Here is a 26,198-nt window from a genome sequence, read left to right on the forward strand (position 1 = left end):
GACTAGAGCGCTGACCCCGCTATCCCAAGATGGCGCCCACCGCTGCCAGACGCGTAAAGAAATCGCCACAGACAGAGGTAGGGAAGAGTTGAAAGTACGTGTCAAGGGTGTCAGAGTGCCTACCAAAATTCCCAATTACTTTCTCGCAATTAAAAGCCCCCAAAAAGTGGTACATAGAAGGCATCCATTTTACTTGAAATAGGTGGGGACAGCTGTCTCTCAGGTCCCTTCAGGGGGTGCCTACAGCAAGTCGGCCAGAGGGTGAGGGGGTTGTTGGGGTGCACGCCACCTAAAGGCCTTTACGGCCAATCCCTGCACTGGTGCATGGATGCCAAAGACAGCAGCACAGGCGGGGGGGTATGGTAATGAGGGTGTAGGGAGCCCGAGGTAGGTAACATGGCAGGAAGACAGGCCCACTGTGCAAGATCACTCGGGAGTGGACCTCACAGGTGGACCAATCATGATCTCACTGGAATGGTCAGTTCAGGATACGCAGGGACAAGACTAGAAACGGTTAGCAATGGCTATGTATTAGAGTCTGCGCTAAGGGTAGCGATCCAACAAATTGTAAATAGTACTGTATGGGGTGCTATGGGGTTTCTGTGTATTATTTGTAAAAGTGATGTTGAAAGCTTTTTATATGTAATACTTCTATTATGTTGTGTAATAAATAAGGCTGTGTTTTTTATGACCCCAACCCAAAAAGTTTCCCAAAGAAAGTGTTGTGTGTGGTCTATGCCAAAATGGGGGTGTTGGAGGGTGGGGGGGGGGGGGGTCAGAGCTACATGGCGGTCCTTTACAAGGTCAGGGGCTGCCACTCTGCAACACCTGGCCATATCAGTTCCGGCAGGACCTGGCTTGGCAGTTCGGGTTGGACTGTTCCCATTGGAGCAGGGTCAAGACTGATTTCCATATAGCTGGGTCCATACTGAGGTGGCCTGGTGTGCAAAGGACTGGTAGGAAGCCTGATTAATTATCAGTGGCTGAGATTAGTTCAAACATTCCATCCATCACATTTTTTATATACTTGAGTGTTTTCTAGCCTGCATCCCTCTCCAGGCAAAATAGCTATGATGTGATATTGTTTGTATGACGATGTGGTATGTTTAATCTAGCGCTGTCTGTATAGTATAAAGATATATGTTGGTGTGTAGGGGGTAAAGGAGTGGGAGGTGCCGCTGAGAGAACAGCGCTTTGCCAACTATTATGCTTTGGTGCCATGTTGTGCCCCTGCGGTTGCCAAAGTGGGTTTCTGACATATTGGTTTAACTTCCTAGCTTGCTGGCAGCATGAACAGCCTTTGAAATAGAAGGCTTTGGGACCAGGGCGGGGATGGGTAGATTAGTTCACTTCCTCAGAGTCTGGGGGCGGAGGGCACACTCGGCCAACTTACCTGACCTGTTTGCTGCTGTAGTGCACACCTTTTTCCAAGCAGGATATCGGATCTGCAATAAAACAGCAGAACACAGTTATGCATATTTTAATAATATACTGATTATATAGAATGCACATATCACAAACTAAACGCCCCCAGGTATCAGTTTCAGAAATGTGTTATTTTTTGCAACATTGGAAGACTAAGTTGGTGGATCATGTGACTGGCAGGATACACACAGAGCACAAAGACACATTCTCATCTCGCTTCGCTGCCTAACTAGCTGCCAGGTTATTTTCTTTGCAGTGTGGAGAAGCACTGCAGAACGCAGGAAAACAACTGGTGCAAATTAAGCAACCAGTCCCAAAACCCATGTTGGTGAGGAGACAACCTGTGGCAACGCAGAGAGCATCCTAAAACAGGTGCTTAACTGCAAGCCCACAACTCCCAGGTCCAGGCAATCTCTGTTGCAGTACTTAATTTGAGCCGGTGGTTTCCAGTGCTCAGCACCGACACTTAATCATCAACACCAGCTTTTCATGAGCACCAGTTAAGGACACATTCATTTACAGGGAGGTTAAATGATTTGCCCAGAATCAAAGGATGTAGAGTCGATGCAGAGACTCATACCTGATTCTCCAGTGCAGCAGTCAGCAGCTCTGGCCATTATGCCACATCCTCTTCCCATTTCCATGGTTAGTAGTTGGTTCTTTTTTTAGGCGGCTAACATTAGAAATGGTCTGGTGCAGGCTGCATCCTGACGAGCGCGCCAGCACTTCACACATTAACCACTGCTCAGTGGATTTAGGTCAAAGACAGCAAAGCTGTAAGATGTCAAAGGCACTGCTGCAGTGGAGTCCAGGCTATTCGGAGACACCAGACCTGATCTTGGGCGAGTCTCTTCCACTAATGCCATTAAGATACCCAAGCCCCCTTTCATTTTGGCTTACAGATTCCAGACCAGGGCGCAGTGAACCCCTCTGCTTTAGCAGCTACAGCGGGGGTGGGTATTTAACGAGCCTCTTTTTTCTGCAGCCTGGCAGATAAAAGAACAAGATTAAAGCTGTAAATATGAAAGATGGGTGGATGGGTGAGTGGGTAATGAATGGGTGAAAGGAAGGTTTGGTTGTTTGGGTGAAAGGATGGATGGGTGAATAGGTAGAAAGATTGGTGGGTGAAAGGATGAATAGATGGGTAACAGGATGAGTGGGCAAAAGAATAGGTGGATCGGCAGTTGAGAGGATGGGTACATGAATAGGTGAAAGGATGGAAGAGTAAATGGAAATCCTGATGAATGGATGGATGGCAGGGTAAATAGAAAACAAAGGGTGGATGAATGGATAGGTGAAAGGATGGCAGAGCAAATGGAAATCTAAGAGTATAGATGAGTAGGTGAAACAAGGCAGAGTAAATGGAAATCTGAGAGCATGGATTGATGGGTATAATGATGGTAGACTAAATTGAAATCTAAAGCGAATGGATGGATGAAGGGCTAGATGGGAGGAGGAAAGGGTGGCAGATTAAATGGAAGTCGGAGAAGATGGATGGGTGGGTGAAAGGAGGGCTAACGCAAATGAAAATCTGATAGGATGAATAGGTGAGTGTAAAGAATGGCAGAGTAAATGGGAATCTGAGAGGATGGCTGAATGGGTGGGTGAAAGGATGGCAGAGAAAATTCTAAATCTGAGTGGATGGATGGTTTGCAAAGTAAATGGAAATCAGAGGATTGATGGATGAATGAACAAAAGGATCAGTTGATGGATAAAAGACTGTATTGATGGTTAGGTAAGTCAAATGATGGGTGGATGGATATATGGATGGATACATATAGGATTGCTCTGAACAGATGGATAGAATGGTCGATGGCTGGAATGGGGAAAGACTGAAGGATAAATGAAAGAATTAATGGATGACCGGATGTAAAGGAGAAATGGTGGATATCAGTGGTGGATAAAGAGTGAAAGAATGAATGGATAGATGCTGGGATGGAAGAGACAAGGGAGCTCTTAAAAGGAGCGTTGGGCACACTTGCTTGGTGCCATCAGAGCTTTCATTCAAAGAGGGGTACATTTCAATTTTCTGGCTACTCAGACACCAGTCGTGTAGCTGAGAGACCCATCTCGACAGCCTAGCAGAGCAGAGAACAATTTTCTATACCTGTAGCAACAACATCCCGCTCTTAATATTCACACATTAGGTACCTAAACAGTTCCCATACTTTTGATTCCTTTTAAATAACTGTTCCTGAACAATTGAGTTGCTGCAGATTGACAGAAAAGGAGAAGAGACTCCTTTACCATAAAGTGAGAGAAGGGAAAAAGCAGCTAAAGAAAAAAAAAGCCTTTTCTCCAGGGTGCAAGCTACCCGAAAGAAATATATATATGTGTGGTTCCTAGTACCGACTTAAGGTAATAGGTCCTGGAATTTGTCCTTTAAATGGAAACCTATAAAAGGGTTTGCACTATGTAAAATCAGTTTATGACTAAAATCAGCTTTTGAAAGCACTGTAAACAATATATTTTTGCACATTTTGCAAAAGCCTATTTACACAGTGTGCAACCTATCTTATACCCGTGTATAATACACTTATTTTTATCTGATTGCTTATTCAGAGTGCTTTCTGAACACTGCCTTGGACCTCTTAGCAGTATAAATACATGCCACTATTTCCCCAGTGCACCGACCAGGATTCAAATCAATGACCGTCCGGTTACACCAACAGACATTTGAAGTGAATGCATGAACCAACCGAGCTGTCCTACCAGAAACAATTTTCCCACAGATAGATTTAGGTTACATTTTTTTATTATTTAAGGTGTGCACATATTTTATATGCATCTACCAGTAAATAAAGGCCAACAAAAAAGTTAGATTATTTTATTATTTTTCGCCACATCTCTAACCCCGCCCCCACACTCGGTGACCACGCCCCATTAAAGCGGGGGGGGGGGGGGGGGTCACAGTTTCCCATACTTTTCTTTATGCACTTCGAACACTGCCAGTAATAAAACCTGGGCTGAACAAAAACAATCTTCATTGTTAGTGTTTTTTGCAACATTTTCGTGGTTAAAACGATGCATAAATATAAGCTGGGATTCAGTTTGCGACTTCAACTATACCTTTAAACACATGAATTTCACAGCTGGCAAAAGCAGGGTGAAATCCGAAAAAAGCCAAGCATTCCAAAAAGCGCTCAGTACAGACGAAAAACAGGTGGCACTATCGTGGCTGACAGCCCAGCAGGTTAATGCGCTTGCTGCAGAGTTCTGTTCACACTCACTGCTCTCATGTTGAACCAAAGTGGGCCCGGCTCACCCTTTCATCTTAAGTTCGATAACGTGTACCACCGAGCTGGGCATATCGTAACAGCTGTTGTTACAGCGCTTAGAAACCGAGTGGGTAACTAACCGCCTCTCTGAGGCGCAGGGCCCCGCGGGCCTGACGCCAGGCGGAGCGGCTGCTTCTCATTACAGGTCTAGTTTGGGAGGAAATGAGTGGCTGTGATCCCAAGTGTCCCCGGTTCCCGGAATCCCACCCACGCGCCAGATTCCTGGACGCCCACAGGGGGCCGCGAGGCGCTGATTCACCACGGGAGACCTCGGTGTCCAGACTCGCCGGCCCCTCACCCAAACGCGAGCGCGGTTTCCGTGAATTTGAGGCAAATTTCGAAAGGCGCACAGAACCACCACTCATAAGAATGCTACTATTATTAACAACAATACCAATAGTGACAATAATAATAAAACAAGCAACAGTCATAAGTAACTGGGGCCTAGCTGAGGCCTTCGTCCGCTGTATCCGCGCCCCTTCCTGTACCTACCTGGGTGATGGCTGCCGGCGTAGGACAGAAGGAACCCGCGGCCGGAGCGGTGCAGGCCGCTGCTGAAGAGCACGGAGGCGTCGCTGGAGTTCACTCGCAGAGTCCCCGGCGCCTGGTTAAGGTTTCCACAGTAGGGACCTGAAGAAGAGACGGGGAGAGTAGTCAGTGCATAGCTACACCCTTCCTCGTTTAGCTCACTGCGGCCTACTAGCAATCACGGTCTGGTCTACCTGCTCACCCCGTAGCCAGTACCATTGTCCCCGACCTCCCCTGCCCACTCCCAACACAGTTTCAGTGCTTTAGGACAAGTCTTGCTATTTAACTCCTAGCATGGTCACACCCATTTCGGGGAGTGACTCGGACTGGGGCGGCTGCATATCACTTGAATGAGCAACGTGATCTGTTGGTGATTGAATCTAACCTGGGCATGTGGGGTGGTCTGCTGGTGGCTGTCTCTCACTTGGACAATTGATGTGGTCTCTTGGCGGTTTACTATCCCTAGGGCAGGTGGTATGGCCTTTCAGTGGTTGCTTCTCGCTTGGACAAGTGGTGTGGTCCATTGGTAGTTGTCTATCAGTTAAACTAGTGGTGTGGTCCACTGGTGGTTGACTCTCGCTTGAAGTGGTGGTGTAGCATGTTGGTAACTGAGTCACACTTATACTGGCAGTGTGGTCTGTTGGCATTTGTCTTTCACTTGGGCAGGTGGTATAGACTGCTGGTGGCTTTCTCTTACCTTTTTTTTTGGTGGCTGTCTAGCGCTTCGGAAGGTGGTGTGATCTCTTGATGACTGTCACACACTTGGGCAGGTGGTGTGGTGTGTTGGTCGATGTCTCTTGCTCGGTCAGCTGGTGTGGTTTGTTAGTGGTGGTCTTTAGCTTGGCAGGTAGTGTGGGTTGTTGGTGGTTGCCCTTCACTTGTGTTGAAGGGGTGAACTACTGGCGGTAGTATCTTACTTGGGCAGGTGGTGTGGTCTGTTGGTGGTTGACCCTCATTTGTGTGGGCTGGCTGGTATACTGGCAGTAGTGTCTTGCTGGGTCAGTCGGTGCGATTTGTTAGTGGTTATCTTTAGCTTGGCAGGTGGTGTGGGTTGTTGGTGGTTGCCCCACAAGTGTGTGGGAGGGGTGGTGTACTGGCGCTGGTATCTTGCTGGGTCAGATGGTGTGGGTTGTTAGTGGTTGCCTGTTGCTTGGCAGGTGGTGTTGCTTGTTGGTGGTTGCCCTTCACTTGTGTGGGAGGGGTGGTTTACTGGCCATAGTATCTTGCTGGGTCAGGTGGTGTGGGTTGTTAGTGGTGGTCTGTTGCTTGGCAGGTGGTGTGGCTTGTTGGTGGTTGACCCTCACTTGTGTTGGTGTGGTGGTCTGCTGGCGGTAGTATCTTGCTTGGGCAGGTGGTGTGGTTCACTATCCCTAGGGCAAGTGGTATGGCTCAGTGGTTGCTTCTCGCTTGGACAAGTGGTGTGGTCCATTGGTAGTTGTCTATCAGTTAAACTAGTGGTGTGGTCCACTGGTGGTTGACTCTCGCTTGGGAGTGATGGTGTAGCATGTTGGTAACTGAGTCACAATTATACTAGCAGTGTGGTCTGTTGGCATTTGTTTTTCACTTGGGCAGGTGGTATAGACTGCTGGTGGCTTTCTCTTACCTTTTGTTTTGGTGGCTGTCTAGCGCTTCGGAAGTTGGTGTGATCTCTTGATGACTGTCACACACTTGATTTACAAAAGGGGGTGGTGATGAACAGAGTGTCTGAATTGAGCAGACCACTCTTACCCAGTCCAAAGATCAGGGCTTGATCCATCACCGTTATTTATCTCACTGCCCCATCCCAGCTCAGAATATGGCTATATGCAAATCAGTCTGTCCCTGGCCCAGTGCATCATGGGAACAGGGCAGACTAAACTACCAAGCCAATTCTTTACCAGAAAGGAGACAAGCTACCGGGGACCGGTTTCTGGCATTTCAGCCTCTTCGGCCCGGCTTGCTTGAATCCTGATGGAGCAGTGAGAAAGGGACTCATGTCTGAGTATACCCTGCCACACCTATAGTGGCCAAAATCGATTTACAAAAGGGGGTGGTGATGAACAGAGTGTCTGAATTGAGCAGACCACTCTTACCCAGTCCAAAGATCAGGGCTTGATCCATCACCGTTATTTATCTCACTGCCCCATCCCAGCTCAGAATATGGCTATATGCAAATCAGTCTGTCCCTGGCCCAGTGCATCATGGGAACAGGGCAGACTAAACTACCAAGCCAATTCTTTACCAGAAAGGAGACAAGCTACCGGGGACCGGTTTCTGGCATTTCAGCCTCTTCGGCCCGGCTTGCTTGAATCCTGATGGAGCAGTGAGAAAGGGACTCATGTCTGAGTATACCCTGCCACACCTATAGTGGCCAAAATCGATTTACAAAAGGGGGTGGTGATGAACAGAGTGTCTGAATTGAGCAGACCACTCTTACCCAGTCCAAAGATCAGGGCTTGATCCATCACCGTTATTTATCTCACTGCCCCATCCCAGCTCAGAATATGGCTATATGCAAATCAGTCTGTCCCTGGCCCAGTGCATCATGGGAACAGGGCAGACTAAACTACCAAGCCAATTCTTTACCAGAAAGGAGACAAGCTACCGGGGACCGGTTTCTGGCATTTCAGCCTCTTCGGCCCGGCTTGCTTGAATCCTGATGGAGCAGTGAGAAAGGGACTCATGTCTGAGTATACCCTGCCACACCTATAGTGGCCAAAATCGATTTACAAAAGGGGGTGGTGATGAACAGAGTGTCTGAATTGAGCAGACCACTCTTACCCAGTCCAAAGATCAGTGTCACACACTTGGGCAGGTGGTGTGTTGGTCGATGTCTCTTGCTCGGTCAGATGGTGTGGTTTGTTAGTGGTGGTCTTTAGCTTGGCAGGTGGTGTGGGTTGTTAGTGGTTGCCCTTCACTTGTGTTGGAGGGGTGGACTACTGGCGGTAGTATCTTGCTTGGGCAGGTGGTGTGGTCTGTTGGTGGTTGACCCTCATTAGTTTCTTGCTGGGTCAGATGGTGTGGGTTGTTAGTGGTTGTTGCTTGGCAGGTAGTGTAGCTTGTTGGTGGTTGCCCTTCACTTGTGTGGGAGGGGTGGTCTACTGGCCATAGTATCTTGCTGGGTCAGGTGGTGTGGGTTGTTAGTTGTGGTCTGTTGCTTGGCAGGTGGTGTGGCTTGTTGGTGGTTGACCCTCACTTGTGTTGGTGGGGTGGTCTGCTGGCGGTAGTACCTTGCTTGGGCAGGTGGTGTGGTTTGTTAATGGGTGTCTCTTGCTTTGGCAGGGGTACAGTCTGTTGGCTGATGTCTCTAGATTTGGCAGGTGTGTGGCTGTATTAGGCTCTCTGCGAAAGTCCCAGCTTTACCACTAAACGGACTCAGTGGCCTTCGGCTCCCACGCACCAGCTGCTAACAGCGGTGCTTCGACACTTCCTGGTTGACACTAGGCGCTCACTCTAACGTGAATGCTGGCGCGCGCTGTATGAGTGGACAGCAGAGGAACGGGGGAGAGCGCGGCAGCTCAGAAAGAACAGAATGTGTCCAGCCTCTGCTCCGAGACCCAGCCGCCCCCCCTCGCCCCCTCCAAGTGCGAGAAAAGTTAAACTCACAGTCAGACGGAACCACAGGATGGCTCCAGGCTCTCACCAGTTGGGGCCGGGGCGGAGGAAGACAGAAAAAAAGTCGTGGATAATTTACAAACTCGGATGAACTTTGCATTCAAGCGATGGAAGCGATTATTGCCTGTGGTCAGGCATCACGGAGGAGGCGGCAGATGGATGACTGGCGCCAAAGCCACTGGCCCGCAGGCCTAAGGCCGTTCTATAAAAACACTGATATTATATATATATATATTTTTTTAAGTGTTGGATTCGTGCAGATAACGCTTGATTTGTGAATGAGCAGATGCGTACACCTGTGGAGGGCCAGTCTAGGCCAGAGACCAGCGGAGACCAGTGCCGGTCCAGGAGTATGATTCCACTTCATTATATTCGCTCAATGTAAATGTATCTCCCATGACCATGAAAATCTATCATGGATTTCACCACCCTGGAGCAACGTCTGGACACCCCTGGCCTAAGTCCAGTAACTGCAGCCGGTGGGAAAAACACACAACATGAGTGTCTCAGTACGCTACGTCAACCTAAATGTATGTGCTTATTATAGATAAACATTCGACTCCATCTTTTCTGGCATTGTGTACGAGCAGGTGAAAGGGTGGCTGCAGAGATCATGTTGCACAAGGCACAAAGGTGGTCACCGGGTACCAGTAGTCCTAAACAGGAATTAGAGCAGCCACTTATGGATTGCAATCGTAGTCTTTCCTTTCCAAGCACTTTGGGGACGCAGAGGTGTGGCATGGGGTGTCCAGCGCAGGCACAGGAGGGCCAGACACCACACAGGCTCTCGGGAGATCCATCCACATAGGGTAAATGTATATACAATGGCTGTAAAGCTAGGATTTCATGAGGGCTGGGAAAGGGTGAAGTATTTCTTGCACCCGGGGTACGTTATTTACCGGGTGAGATAAATACCTTCTATTTTTAATTTTTTTACAGAAAAAAACGTATTTCCACCTGCAGATTTGGTGGTTCCCACCTGACATCGGCTTTTCTTAAAATTGATCCCATGTAGATTTCCGCTAGAACATTTCAGAAGGTTTTGCCTGCTGCAATTTACCAAATGAAAACTGCAGGGGAGAAGTGTTTACCACAAGCCTAGAAGTTCTGATCCTTTTTGATCCCTGCGCCACCAGGAGTTTGCACAGGGATAGCATTTATTGACCCACCGGTACTTAGGACCTACATGGAATTCCTTCACATAGTCATTTGGAATCCTGAAAACCCGCTACTGATCTGGACATACGCTGGGCACCCCCCCCAGTATATTCAATCAAAGTACTTGTAAAGCGTGCTACTTACCCGTGAGGGTCTAAAGGAGCTGAGGGGAGGGGGTGGCGCTACTGCTCAAAGAGCCAGGTCTTGAGGAGTTTTCTGAAGGCGAGCAGGTCCTGGGTCTGCGGCAGGTGGGTAGGGAGGGTGTTCCAGGTCTTGGCAGTGAGAAAGGAGAAGGCTCTGCCGCCGGAGGTTTGTTAGTTGGATGCGGGGGACAGCGGCGAGGCCGAGGTTGGCGGAGCGGAGCTGGCAGGTGGGGGTGTAGAAGCTGAGTCTGCTGTTAAGGTAGGCTGGTCTGGCGTTGTGGAGTGCTTTGTGTGCGTGGGTGAGGAGCTTGAAGGTGATCCTCTTGTCGACGGGGAGCCAGTGTAGGTCTCTCAGGTGGGGGGTGATGTGGCTGCGGCGGGGACGTTGAGGATCAGTCGGGCGGAGGCATTTTGGATGTGTTGTAGTCATTGTATGTGTTTGGCTGGGATTCCTGCATATAGTGCATTGCCGTAGTCCATAGTGAGGGCCTGTGTCACCGTTCTTCTTGTTTCGGTCGGGATCCACTTGTAGATCCTGCGGAGCATGGGTGTTGTAGCAGGAGGAGGAGACGGCGCGGACCTGTTTAGACATGGAGAGGGAGGAGTTGAGGATGAATCCCAGGTTGCGTCATGGTCGGTGGGTGTCAGTGCTGTTCCCAGTGTGGTCGGCCACCAGAAGTCGTCCGAGGCTGAGGGGGTGGGTCAGAGGATGAGTACCTCCGTCTTCTCCGAGTTCAGCTTCAGACGGCTGTTCCTCATCCAGTCGGCGATGGCCCTCATTCCCTCGTGGAGGTTGGTTTTGGTGGTGTGCGGGTCCTTGGTGAGGGAGAGGATGAGCTGGGTGTCGTCAGCGTAGGAGATGATGTTGAGGTCATGCTGGCGGTCCATGTAGACATTGAACAGCGTCGGGCTGAGCCCTGGGGGACGCCGCGGATGATGTCGGTGGCCTCAGATCGAAAGGGCGGGAGGCGGACGCTCTGGGTTCTGCCGGAGAGGAAGGACGTGCTCCAGTCAAGGGCCTTCTCTTGGATTCCGGCTTTTAGGAGGCATGTCTTTAGAGTGCGATGGCAGACCGTGTCGAAGGCGGCTGACAGGTCCAGGAGGATGAGGGCTGATGTTTCTCCGTTGTCTAGTTGGTGCCTGATGTCGTCTGTGGCGGCGAGGAGGGCTGTCTCGGTACTGTGGTTGCGTCTGAATCCGGACTGGGACGGGTCTAAGATGTTGTTGTCTTCCAGGTTAAAACAACGGAAGAGGGTCTTGACTCGACACTCAGCAAGGCTGAGCCAATAATAATTGAAAAACAACACACCTGCCTATGCTGAGCAGTTCTTTTCTAAAAATGGTTAGAAAAATGTGCATGAAAAATAAGCATGAACACTTGCTTTAGGAATTGCAACATTTGTTTTAATCCTTTGCAGACTATTTTGTTTTTTAGTCTTTCATTGTTTTTTAAGCATGAGAATACAAAAATAGTAGAAAGAAATACTATACATTTACAAACAAACAACGAAACAATAAATAAACTTCGGTATGTACATCAATCACTCAAACTCACATTCAACACATTCATGGCCATCCAGTCATACAAAAACATTCACACAGGTAACCTGCGAGTGACTGCAGGGTGAGGAGCGATCTTTTCCGAATCACTGTTTGGAGTGTTGGAATACTTTTTCAAGGGACGCCGGATCCACACACTACGCGGACCGAGCGCAACCCATCTGGCAAACATCTGTGCAGCAGACACGCGCTGCTCCTCAGCACTTCTCCGCTCTCTCCTTTGCTGGGAATACATACAGTGGCTTCACCATATGACTTGAGGAGCCTAGACCCACTTTTTGAGTAACACTGTGGTCCTGAAGAGAACCCTAGGAACAATAGGGTTCGAAACGCGTCGACCTGACCCGGTCCCGTGTCATTATTATTTTTCACAAGGATATATCATAGGATTGAAAATAATCATTCTTTTGGAAAGAACTGAAAGACTGTGACTAATGCTTATAATTAGCAAATGCCATTTTTTCTTGTATTTTCACAACTGTGTTATGACAATGGGACCAGTGTGAATGTTTTTGTATGACTGGATGGCCATGAATGTGTTGAATGTGAGTTTGAGTGATTGATGTACATACCGAAGTTTATTTATTGTTTCGTTGTTTGTTTGTAAATGTATAGTATTTCTTTCTACTATTTTTGTATTCTCATGCTTAAAAAACAATGAAAGACTAAAAAACAAAATAGTCTGCAAAGGATTAAAACAAATGTTGCAATTCCTAAAGCAAGTGTTCATGCTTATTTTTCATGCACATTTTTCTAACCATTTTTAGAAAAGAACTGCTCAGCATAGGCAGGTGTGTTGTTTTTCAGTTGTCTTCCAGGTGGCGGGCCAGTTGCATGTTCACGATTTTCTCGATAACCTTCGCCGGGAACGGGAGCAGGGAGATGGGCCGGAAGTTCTTGAGGTCCTTGGGGCCCGCCTTGGGCTTCTTAAAGAGGGCGTTGATTTCAGCGTGTTTCCAGCTTCCCGGGAATGTCGCTGTTTCGAAGGAGGTGTTGATGACCTTCCGTAGTTGGGGTGCGATGGCAGAGTCTGCTTTGTTGAATACGTGGTATGGGCACGGGTCTGACGGAGATCCTGAGTGGATGGAGTTTATGACCTTGCGTGTCTCGTCATCGTTGACATTGGACCAGGAGGTCAGGTGGTTGGTGCTGTTTACAGGGGAGGTGGGGTCTGGTGTAGTCGGGACGGTCATGGTGTTGAAGCGGTCATGGATGTCAGCGATCTTGCGGTGGACTAGTGAGTCGCACAGTTCTTGTGAGGGCGGTATGTCGTTGGCGTTGGCGCTGGGGTTGGAGAGTTCCCTTACGATGCTGAAGAGCTCTTTGCTGTTGTGTGCGTTGTTGTCCAGGCGGTCTTTGAAGGAGGATCTCTTGGCTAATCTGATGAGGTGGTGTTGTCTGCGGGTGGCGTCCTTGTGGGCTGCGTGGTTGTCCGGAGTGCGTTTGTGGAGCCATATCTTCTCCAGTTTCCGGCATGCGCGTTTGGAGGCCTGCAGCTCGTCTGTGAACCAGGTGGCTCTCTTGCTGGCGTGGTTGTTGGAGGGTTTCTTGAGTGGGGCGAGGGTGTTGGCGTAGTCGTCGATCCACTGTATGAGGTTGCGGGCTGCGATGTCTGGGTTGGTAGGGTCGGTGGGTGGGTTTTGGGCGAGGGTGGTTATCAGCTGGTCTTCGGTGACTTTGCTCCAGCAGCGGCAAGTTAGCTGTTGGGTGCGGTGGTGCGTGGTTGGTTTGTTGAAGGTGAAATGGATGTAGTGGTGGAGTTCGGTGGTGTGGTTGAAGGTGACGTGGGTGCCTGTGGAGAAGATGGGGTCCAGCGTGTGGCCGGCGGCGTGGGTGGGTGCGGTACGAGTTGTCTGAGGACGAGGTTGTCGATCAGGGTGGTGGAGTTGGCGTTGTTGTTGTTCTCGAGGTGGAAATTCAGGTCCCCGAGGAGGATGTAGTCCGTGGAGGCGAGTGCGTGAGTGCTGGCGAGGTCGGTGATGGAGTCCCTGAATTGGGCTCGGGTCCGGGTGGTCTGTAGATGAGTGTTCCTCTGAGGGTGGTGTTGGTGTTGGGGTCTTTGTGGATCTGGAAGTGCAGGTGTTCGGCAGTGTTGAGGGTGTCGTCTGCGGGGGCGGCGACCGTGAGGGTGGACTTGTGGACGATGGCTATTCCTCCTCCGATTCCGTTGGCGCGATCCCTGCGGGTGATCTTGTAGCCGTCCGGGATGGCTATGGTGATGTTGGGCGCCGAGGAGTCGTTCCACCAGGTCTCGGTCCGGAAGGCCACATCTGGGGCGGAGGTGTCGAGCAGATCCCAGAGCTCGACGGCGTGTTTGCGTGTGGAGCGGGTGTTGAGTATGCAGCGGAGGTGGTTGGGTCCAGTCCTTGGGGGTTTGGTGGTTCTGTCGCTGGTAAAGCTGCAGGTGTGGCAGGAGAAAGGTCCGTGAGCCAGTTTCGGGGCGGCTTGGAAGCAAGTGTGGTTTCGGCCGGCGTTGAGTGCGTGGAGGGGGCTGGCGTCGTAGCGGAGTCTGGTGGGAGGCGGGAGCGGGGGGGCCAATGGGGAGCAGGGAGGTGGGGCCGCAGGGACGCAGCGGCGGGAAAGGATCGGGAAATGGCGGGAACCAGCGGGCAGCAGGAAGCAGGACACGAGGCAGCTGGCGGCCGTGTGGTGGCGTGGGGAGCGACCTGCCTGCGAGCAGGGTCAAAGGTCGCTCCCCACGCCACCAGAAGGCGCTGCCAGAACTACCCATATCCCACCTCCAGTGCCAATCTTGTGCTGTTCTGCACAGTGCTTAAATGGAAAAAGAGAAATACCTGCACTCACCAAATTGATAGGGATGGGTCTTGAAGGTCTTGTAGGGGCGTGTCTAGGGTGTGTGACTTCGAGACATTTAACAAATCGGCTGATATGTGCAGGGTGGTAATTGGTGTGTTTGCAGTTTTATATAGTGCAAATCTGGTCAGAGGGCGTAAATGATTTTTATCTGAGAAGCAGAAGGTTTACACTGAAGCATATTTTATTAGGTCGAGCCTGGGCAGTGCATGCGCTGCTCTGCGAGGCATGCTGTATTGAGGTACGGGATAGAAGCTCTGCCCATTTCCCCACCCATCTTTTCAATTGGCTACGGTTACTGTCCTGGCGAAATCATTGCTTTTCATTTGTGAATAGGCTTACTAGTCCCTCCTTGGTACGCTTTGTCTGTATTTGTAACCTCCCATAAGGACTGGACATTTTACTTGTGTTGTTACACAGTCTGCTTTATAAGTCTTTAATGATCTTACCCTATTCCACCCACGACATCGCAGCAGGCCGCCTGCTTTTATATTATTTGTATTTAAATTATAGCATGGTCTGCTTGAACTATAGCAGCTGTGCTTATTTAATTATTTACTTTACAGAGTGTGATGCTTTTACTTTAGCTGCTGTGTTGATTTACTTATTTAATCAAGAGCAAGGCCGCTTTCACTTTCGCGGCAGCGCTACGCAACCTTTTAAATTAATTAACTTTTTGTTCGCTTGTGTGAAAGCGCACCATATGCGCTTTCACTTTAATGTTGCCCGTGTCCCTTTCTTTAGACGCTGCTAATTGAAACCTGAATACGGCAAGAAGCGTCTAAAGAAAGGGATGCGGCCACTATTACATTGGTCTTGCGTTTGTGAGAGTTTGAGCTATTGGTTTTAAAAATGACAAAGCTTTTTATATATGTGTTGCTTTATTAAACACATGAATAAAAGGTATTGTCATTTATAATGCCAAAAGCTTAAACGCTTCCAAATGCAAGACCTATTGCTTTGAAAATGTGTGTTGTTTTTATTGCACAGGGAGATTAAGTGACTTAGCCAGAATCACAGGACATTAAGGGGACGCTGGGATTTCACCTACCTGTCCCATAAAAACAAAAAAGTATGGTTTCATGTATGACTTGCACTTCTCATTTTAAAGACCTTTAATTCCATTGTGGCAAGTGTGCGATATATAGATCTGCAAAATGTGCCAATTGCGCACTGTACACAAGAAACGAACTTGGCCGAAAGGCGTTAGGCGCTCGGAGCTCTGACAGTCAGTGGCAAGTACATTCCAGCACTGCAGCCTTACATTGTGACTGCAACAACTTCATTGTCAGGAACTCGAGGCGTCCGGTCACACTCCGTTATTCCTGTCACGCTGTCAAGAGTGTACGGCAGCAGCAACCAGAGAAGTAGCAAGGTCAGGTGATACCCGGTGCAGAAAAGTTCTTGTCAACCCCCGCATCAATTTCAGCCGTGTTTCCATGCGTTTGTTGACTGAAATAACAAGCATTTGCAATGTAATAGATCTCACATTTACACCAGTTTGAGCTATTGACATTGTAAATGACAATGCCTTTTATGTTTTCTTTCGTTTTTAAAACATAAATAAAAGGCATTGTCATTTATAATGCCAATAGCTTAAACTCTTGTATACCGAACACGTAGGTATTCTATATATCTGCAGTGATGGTGATCTCACACCTATATCTGCAGTGATGGTGATCTCACACCTATATCTGCAGTGATGGTAATGTCACACCTATATCTGAAGTAATGGTGATCTCACACCTACATCTGCAGTGATAGTGATCTCCCACCTATATCGGAAGTAATGGTGATCTCACACCTGTGTCTGCAGTGATAGTGATCTCACACCAATATCTGCAGTGATAGTAATCTCACACCTATATATGCAGTAATAGTGATCTCACACCTATATCTGCAGTGATAGTGATCTCACACTAATATTTGCAGTGATAGTAATCTCACACCTATATATGCAGTAATGGTGATCTCACACCAGTGTCTGCAGTGATAGTGATCTCACACCAATATCTGCAGTGATGGTGATCTCACACCAATATCTGCAGTGATAGTAATCTCACACCTATGTCTGCAGTGATCGTGATGTCACACCTATATATGCAGTGATCTCACACCTATGGTGATTTCACACCTATATCTGCAGTGATAGTGATCTCCCACCTATATCTGCAGTGATAGTGATCTCACACCAATATCTGCAGTGATAGTAATCCACCCCTATATATGCAGTAATAGTGATCTCACACCTATATCTGCAGTGATAGTGATCTCACACCAATATCTGCAGTGATAGTAATCTCACACCTATATATGCAGTAATGGTGATCTCACGCCTGTGTCTGCAGTGATGATGATGATCTCACACCAATATCTGCAGTGATAGTAATCTCACACCTATATATGCAGTAATAGTGATCTCACACCTATATCTGCAGTGATCGTGATGTCACACCTATATCTGCAGTGATCTCACACCTATATCTGCAGTGATAGTGATCTCACACCTATATGTGCAGTGGTGGTGATCTCACACCTATATGTGCAGTGATGGTGATCTCAAACCAATATCTACAGTGATAGAGATCTCACACCAATATCTGCAGTGATGGTGGTCTCACACCTATATCAGCAGTGATTGTGATTTCCCACCTATATCGGAAGTAATGGTGATCTCACACCTGTGTCTGCAGTGATAGTGATCTCCCACCTATATCTGCAGTGATAGTGATCTCACACCAATATCTGCAGTGATAGTAATCTCACACCTATATATGCAGTAATGGTGATCTCACACCTGTGTCTGCAGTGATAGTGATCTCACACCAATATCTGCAGTGATGGTGATCTCACACCAATATCTGCAGTGATAGTAATCTCACACCTATATATGCAGTAATAGTGATCTCACACCTATGTCTGCAGTGATCGTGATGTCACACCTATATCTGCAGTGATCTCACACCTATATCTGAAGTAATGGTGATTTCACACCTATATCTGCAGTGATAGTGATCTCACACCAATATCTGCAGTGATGGTGATCTCACACCAATATCTGCAGTGATAGTAATCTCACACCTATATATTCAGTAATAGTGATCTCACACCTATGTCTGCAGTGATCATGATGTCACACCTATATCTGCAGTGATCTCACACCTATATCTGAAGTAAATGTGATTTCACACCTATATCTGCAGTGATAGTGATCTCCCACCTATATCTGCAGTGATAGTGATCTCACACCAATATCTGCAGTGATAGTAATCCACCCCTATATATGCAGTAATAGTGATCTCACACCAATATCTGCAGTGATAGTGATCTCACACCTATATTTGCAGTAATGGTGATCTCACACCTGTGTCTGCAGTGATGATGATCTCACACCAATATCTGCAGTGATAGTAATCTCACACCTATATATGCAGTAATAGTGATCTCACACCTATATATGCAGTAATAGTGATCTCACACCTATATCTGCAGTGATCGTGATGTCACACCTATATCTGCAGTGATCTCACACCTATATCTGAAGTAATGCTGATCTCACACCTATATCTGCAGTGACAGTGATCTCACACCTATATGTGCAGTGATGGTGATCTCACACCTATATGTGCAGTGATGGTGATCTCAAACCAATATCTACAGTGATAGAGATCTCACACCAATATCTGCAGTGATGGCGGTCTCACACCTATATCTGCAGTGATAGTGATTTCCCACCTATATCGGCAGTAATGGTGATCTCACACCTGTGTCTGCAGTGATAGTGATCTCCCACCTATATCTGCAGTGATAGTGATCTCACACCAATATCTGCAGTGATCTCACACCAATATCTGCAGTGATAGTAATCTCACACATATATATGCAGTAATGGTGATCTCACGCCTGTGTCTGCAGTGATAGTGATCTCACACCAATATCTGCAGTGATGGTGATCTCACACCAATATCTGCAGTGATAGTAATCGCACACCTATATATGCAGTAATAGTGATCTCACACCTATGTCTGCAGTGATCGTGAGCTCGCACCTATATCTGCAGTGATCTCACACCTATATCTGAAGTAATGGTGATCTCACACCTATATGTGCAATGATGGTGATCTCACACCTATGTCTGCAGTGATCGTGATGTCACACCTATATCTGCAGTGATCTCACACCTATGGTGATTTCACACCTATATCTGCAGTGATAGTGATCTCCCACCTATATCTGCAGTGATAGTGATCTCACACCAATATCTGCAGTGATAGTAATCCACCCCTATATATGCAGTAATAGTGATCTCACACCTATATCTGCAGTGATAGTGATCTCACACCAATATCTGCAGTGATAGTAATCTCACACCTATATATGCAGTAATGGAGATCTCACGCCTGTGTCTGCAGTGATGATGATCCCACACCAATATCTGCAGTGATAGTAATCTCACACCTATATATGCAGTAATAGTGATCTCACACCTATATCTGCAGTGATCGTGATGTCACACCTATATCTGCAGTGATCTTACACCTATATCTGCAGTGATAGTGATCTCACACCTATATGTGCAGTGGTGGTGATCTCACACCTATATGTGCAGTGATGGTGATCTCAAACCAATATCTACAGTGATAGAGATCTCACACCAATTTCTGCAGTGATGGTGGTCTCACACCTATATCAGCAGTGATTGTGATTTCCCACCTATATCTGCAGTGATAGTGATCTCACACCAATATCTGCAGTGATAGTAATCTCACACCTATATATGCAGTAATGGTGATCTCACACCTGTGTCTGCAGTGATAGTGATCTCACACCAATATCTGCAGTGATGGTGATCTCACACCAATATCTGCAGTGATAGTAATCTCACACCTATATATGCAGTAATAGTGATCTCACACCTATGTCTGCAGTGATTGTGATGTCACACCTATATCTGCAGTGATCTCACACCTATATCTGAAGTAATGGTGATCTCACACCTATATCTGCAGTGATAGTGATCTCACACCAATATCTGCAGTGATGGTGATCTCACACCAATATCTGCAGTGATAGTAATCTCACACCTATATATTCAGTAATAGTGATCTCACACCTATGTCTGCAGTGATCGTGATGTCACACCTATATCTGCAGTGATCTCACACCTATATCTGAAGTAAATGTGATCACACCTATATCTGCAGTGATAGTGATCTCCCACCTATATCTGCAGTGATAGTGATCTCACACCAATATCTGCAGTGATAGTAATCCACCCCTATATATGCAGTAATAGTGATCTCACACCAATATCTGCAGTGATAGTGATCTCACACCTATATATGCAGTAATGGTGATCTCACACCTGTGTCTGCAGTGATGATGATCTCACACCAATATCTGCAGTGATAGTAATCTCACACCTATATATGCAGTAATATTCTTTGTTGACCTCTGAGGCGGAAGCCGGAGGGCTGTATTTAGCTCTGTTTTAAAAAAATTGACTTGTATTTTTCAATGCGCCGAGCAGCCTTCCTGACATCCCCTGACACAGCGGATCTTAGCGCTGAGACAGGGAAACCCCTCTAACCGCCATCGCGGCTCGAAGGCATAGGCAAGCCCACAAAAAGGCCACGTCCACTCCTATTACTACTTAAACGCTGATTGAAAGCGCTCCTCACTATTCTTTGTTGACCTCTGAGGCGGAAGCCGGAGGACTATATTTAGCTCTGTTTTTAAAAAATTTACTTGTATTTTTCACTGCTTTTACAAACGAACTCACCTGCATTTGAAGCGCTTGCCAAAACGCGCCGAGCAGCCCTCCTGACATCCCTTGACACAGCGGATCTTAGCGCTGAGACAGGGAAACCCCTCTAACCGCCATCGCGGCTCGAAGGCATAGACACGCCCACAACGAGGCCACGCCCACTCCTAGTACTACTTAAACGCTGATTGAAAGCGCTCCTCACTATTCTTTGTTGACCTCTGAGGCGGAAGCCGGAGGACTGTATTTAGCTCTGTTTTTAAAAAATGTACTTGTATTTTTCACTGCTTTTATAAACGGACTCACCTGCATTTGAAGCGCTTGCCAAAACGCGCCGAGCAGCCCTCCTGACATCCCCTGACACAGCGGATCTTAGCGCTGAGACAGGGAAACCCCTCTAACCGCCATCGCGGCTCGAAGGCATAGACACGCCCACAACGAGGCCACGCCCTCCTCCCTCGCCTCAAATGTGTCGGCCATACCAGCGCAGCGGACGAGCGCAGCGGGAGCGCCTAAGGCAAGCCCGTCTGCGCTCGGCCGGGCTCAGGGCCAGAACCCATGCCGGACCCAGCTCTCCTTAGGGTAAACTACTCGCGTCGGGACCTCCTCAGTCTCAGACCCACCAATGACAGCTCATGTAACTATGTTCATGGTCTAGACGGACCATTTATCAACTGCTCACTTTGCCGCCCAGCTCAGCTACAACTCCCCAGTCGACCCGGCATTCCTCCGGCACTTAAACTGGCCACTCTGAACTGTCGCTCACTCCCTATGCATGCGCTGCTCATTAACCACCTAATAGAAGACCACCAGCTCGACATTCTGTTCCTCTATGAAACATGGCTTACTGACCACTCGGATTCAGACGTTGTTTTAGCCCTCCCTCCGGGCTTCCTTATCCAGTCCCAACCTCGTCCATCAGGCAGAGGAGGAGGACTGGCCATCATCTACCGGGACTACTTCTCCTGTAGAACCAACAACGCTCATATCCTGGACTCCGAAAGCCTGTACTTCACAATCCAGTTAGCGCCAACTAACTCATTGTCAGGCCTCCTAGTTTATCGTCCCCCTGGCCATTTTGCTAGCGCCCTCCTAGAATCCATAGCGTCTCAGGCCCACTCCACATCTAACTTCTCGATACTAGGAGACCTCAACATTCATTTCGATGACCCCTAGACACAAGGGGCAGTCTACTTGATCTCAGAACTGGCTGCCTACGGTCTCCACCTCACCAACCCCGGAGCCACACACATTAAAGGTCACCTGCTTGACCCGGTGTTTACCAACATCCTCACCCTTCAAGCCAAAGAGCCCCTCCCCCTCCCGTGGACGGACCACTTAATGGTCCCTCTTCGTCTACCAGGAGCCTTCAAGAAACTCCACAAACCCACCACCTTTACCAGGGACAGGGCATGGCCCAGACTCTCCGCAGAGGAATGGGCCAGAACCCTGAACTCTACTACCCCTACCTCCTCAGAAGATCCGGTCACCGCAGATAGGAAATTCAGGGAGTGGATCTTCACGTCACTGGACTCCATCCTCCCCATAAAAACCCGTGAGCATAAAAACGGGAAACTAGGATCAGCCCCATGGTACACCCCGGAACTCCGGACTCTCCGCAAAGACTGCAAAAAAGCAGAACGACTATGGAGGAAAGACTGGCTGCACGCCAGCAAGGAAGCCTATCAGAGGTCGGTGAGAATCTACAAATCAACTCTGAAGATCACTAAAGCCTCACACTACGACACTAGAATAAAAAACTCCACCAACTCGGCAAGAGAATCCTTTCTCATCGCTAAAGAGCTCTTGAAAATACCAGCTCCCCCCTCTTCCAACACATCTGACAGAAGTGACGAACTGGCAACCTACTTCAACTCCAAAATCGCCCGCATCCTAGTCTCCCTCCCCCCTCCCTGCCTGCCGAACCACTTGGACAATGATGCACCTACCAACCCCACAGGAAACAACATGCATCCTCAGCTGACCGCCTTCAGGGCAGTAACATTGGACGAAGTAGGCACAACCATGGCCAAAATGAAAAGCGGCTCCCCTCTGGATCCCGCCCCCATTAGATTCCTGAAAACAGTAGCCCCTGTCATCATGCCCACGATCACGGAGCTGATAAACATCTTGCTCGCTCAAGGCTCTGTCCCCCCTAGCTGGAAGAGCGCAGTAGTCAAGGCACTTCTAAAAAAACCTCATCTGGACCCCGCCGACATGGCGAACTACCGACCAATCTCACTCCTCCCGTGCGTCAGCAAAATGGCAGAGAAACTGGTCAATGGGCAACTGTCACAGTTTCTAGAATCGAACAACCTTCTGCGGCAGTCCCAAACTGGGTTCCGCCCGGGCCACGGCACAGATACCGCCCTTCTCGCTGTCATCGAGGAGGCAAGGTGCATTCTGGATTCAGGAGGGTCAGTGGCAGTGATCCTCCTGGACCTCAGCGCAGCCTTTGACACGGTTAACCACCGGGTCCTTCTCCATCGGCTGGCCGTGGCAGGGCTCGCAGGCTACGCGCTCACATGGATAGAATCCTTCCTTTAAGGGCGCTCGTTCCAGGTATGGGATGGCAACTCCCACTCTGCCTCCCTCCCCCTCTCGAGCGGAGTCCCCCAGGGGTCCTCATTGAGCCCCACCTTGTTTAAGTGGAGTGGTGTGGCTCACTGGTTAGAGGCAGCAAACCCGGAAGCAGAGGTCGGCCCGGGACCAGGGTTCGATTCCCGACGCGGCAGGGTCTTGGGCCATGGTCAGCGGACTCGATAATTCTCGCCTCGGTGCGTACTCCAACCATGGGTCCCACTCAGCAACTCTGGGCAATAGCTTGCTTAATCTCTACTAACGGCCCCATCAGCGCCGGGGATGCTTGTCTTCACCTTGGAGATGCCCAGGAGGGACCATCTCACAGGGAAAGCCAGGATGGGTTCCCCAGTGGTATACAGCGCCGGGACGCCCCTTTGCTGGGGCAGCTTGGCGCTTTACAAGTATACGACATTTAACATTTAACATTTAATGCATACATGGCCCCCTCGAAGATGTTGTCGCCCCCTTCGGGATCAAGATAGTGAGTTATGCGGACGACACGCAATTGGTCGTCTCTCTCTCACATCTTAACAACCACCCAGACAATCTGCTGAACTGCCTCCAGGAAATTCACCACTGGATGTGCGAGTCATCGCTCAAGCTAAACGGATCAAAGACAGAAGTCATGCTTTTGGGCAAGCAATGGACCACCATCCCCCCATCGGTCTGGCCAGACGTTTTCGGGGAAGTACCCACCCCGAAACAAGAAATTAAGACCTTAGGAGTCTGGCTGGAACCCGAGCTGTCTTTGAAAACTCAAGCAGCCAAAACAGCAGGCATCTGTTTTGGTCTCATGCGCTCCATCCGCAGGATCCTCCCACTACTTCCGCCCCTATCTAGGAAACTCCTGGTCCAAGGTCTGATCCTTGCGCGACTGGACTACAGTAACATGGTCTACCTGGGAGCTCCGGAATCCAGCATGGCGAAACTTCAGCGTACGCAAAACGCAGCTGCCCGGCTCCTTATGAATCTCCCCTCCAGAGTCTCAGCCAGACCAGCGATCAAGGCCCTCCACTGGCTCCCAATACGACAAAGGGTAGAATTTAAGGCCCTGTGCACCGCACACAAACTTCTCAATGGTCTTGGCCCTCCTATCCTGAGAGACCTGGTCACCCCATACAAGGCCCCCAGGTCCCTTCGCTCAGACAATGAGCGTCTGGCCAACGTCCCCAGATTCAGGAAGGCACGCACCGGCGGCCGACGCTTTTCTGTAAAAGCGTCCTCAGGATGGAACTCAATTCCTCGCCCCCTGCGACTGGAACCCAGCCATCTCTGTTTCCGAAAAAAATTGAAAACGCTGCTGTTCCCAAAATAAGGTCCCCCGTTCCCCTCTGGTCTCCACAAATTTTACAGCGCGGGGATGCCTCCGGGTCACCAGGCGCTCTATAAATCGCTAAATAATAATAATAATAATAGTGATCTCACACCTATATATGCAGTAATAGTGATCTCACACCTATATCTGCAGTGATCGTGATGTCACACCTATATCTGCAGTGATCTCACACCTATATCTGCAGTGACAGTGATCTCACACCTATATGTGCAGTGATGGTGATCTCACACCTATATGTGCAGTGATGGTGATCTCACACCTATATGTGCAGTGATGGTGATCTCAAACCAATATCTACAGTGATAGAGATCTCACACCAATATCTGCAGTGATGGTGGTCTCACACCTATATCTGCAGTGATAGTGATTTCCCACCTATATCTGAAGTAATGGTGATCTCACACCTGTGTCTGCAGTGATAGTGATCTCCCACCTATATCTGCAGTGATAGTGATCTCACACCAATATCTGCAGTGATCTCACACCAATATCTGCAGTGATATTAATCTCACACCTATATATGCAGTAATGGTGATCTCACACCTGTGTCTGCAGTGATAGTGATCTCACACCAATATCTGCAGTGATGGTGATCTCACACCAATATCTGCAGTGATCGTAATCGCACACCTATATATGCAGTAATAGTGATCTTGCACCTATATCTGCAGTGATCTCACACCTATATCTGAAGTAATGGTGATCTCACACCTATTTGTGCAGTGATGGTGATCTCACACCAATATCTACAGTGATAGAGATCTCACACCTATATCTGCAGTGACATTTATCTCAAACCTATACAATACACTCACTGTTGTCTAGGCTCCCTTTGTTGAAAGCGTCAGTTAACCAGCACCTGCGTTGCATGTACCAATATACCCAAGCCCGACCCCAGCTTGCCTCTTGGAGTACCGGTACTCTCTTGACACAAGAAGAAGTTACGGTACTCAAGGGGAATAATACTGAAAAGTGCCGGTGCTCGGTACCGGTGAACAACGGCCCATTTAAAGCACTGGAACTTCTGCAGACAGTCGGAGCATAGCTATCAACAGCACAGAGTGCAGCAGGCGCAGAGGCATCAGGTGTTTAGGTGCCCATTACACTCCATTCAGTGGCTATTTTTTAACTCCCAAACCAGGGGATATACACTATATCCATACCTGCATGGGGCGCATGGCTCCCTTGCTACACCACTGGCAGACAAGCGCTGCATAATGAGTCACCCAGCTCCAGATGTTACCCTGGAATGAAGGGCACTCCTGACAAGCAGAGGTCTGGAGAGGAGGGAGGCTCACTTCCGAAACCAGACGAACATCTGGTTTCACATCCTTTGAACCCAACTGTTGCAACGCTAGTTCGTGTTGCCATTATTTGGTTGTGGAAGGACACTTAAGAATGCATTTTGTTCAACACAGCAAATAACATTATGAATAACCTGTGTTTTGCAAACTGTTTCATACCACACCTGAGGTGTCTAAGCACTTCAAGTAACAATTTTTGTTGTTATCTAAATGAATTGTACTCAGTTTTCTGCCTCAGAAGGATAAAACACAAAATCGACATTGCCAGGATTCAATCCTGTGACATACAAATTGTAACAAGCATTGGCAAAGCCGACGTGTCGCGCTATTGGCTATGCCAAAGCTTTTTGCCAATGTTGCTTAGCACCGGAAAAATGAAAAATAAAATGCTTCTTTCCAAGTGATGATGTATTAGTGCACGTGCGTCTTCATGTATGAGGACATATGCATCATGCCGACGCGGAAGCCACACAGTGATGACATACACGCGTGCATGCATCACGACATGATACCGCATAGGCTGTTTATTTTCATTTTAATTTGCCATACCAAGATAGCAGACAACCCTCGTGATGTGGCAATCTAAAAAAATTATTATGAGTGCATGATAGCGCCTTACTAAGAAAGGAGTGGCCCTGAAGCAAAAAAGCGAGGAGCAGGGGACCAACAGAAGATCGGGAGGGTGGTTGGAAGAAAACGCTGTTGAACGTC

The 26,198-nt window shown here is 48.4% G+C and overlaps 1 protein-coding gene across 1 annotated transcript in view; it reads right to left on the reverse strand.

The window, feature by feature from the left end:
• LOC147733006 (discoidin, CUB and LCCL domain-containing protein 1-like) overlaps positions 1-26,198 on the reverse strand; it is a 250,679-nt gene that overhangs the window by 143,414 nt on the left and 81,067 nt on the right. Inside the window, exons 3-4 of the mRNA XM_086957563.1 lie at positions 5,196-5,333; positions 1,394-1,445 (exon numbers count right to left, since the gene is read on the reverse strand). Of these exons, the coding sequence (XP_086813689.1) occupies positions 1,394-1,445; positions 5,196-5,333 (190 nt within the window). The remainder of the gene's footprint in view (positions 1-1,393; positions 1,446-5,195; positions 5,334-26,198) is intronic.

The sequence above is a fragment of the Lissotriton vulgaris genome, chromosome 2_1 (assembly GCF_964263255.1).
Source record: "Lissotriton vulgaris chromosome 2_1, aLisVul1.2, whole genome shotgun sequence".
NCBI classification, from domain to species: domain Eukaryota; kingdom Metazoa; phylum Chordata; class Amphibia; order Caudata; family Salamandridae; genus Lissotriton; species Lissotriton vulgaris.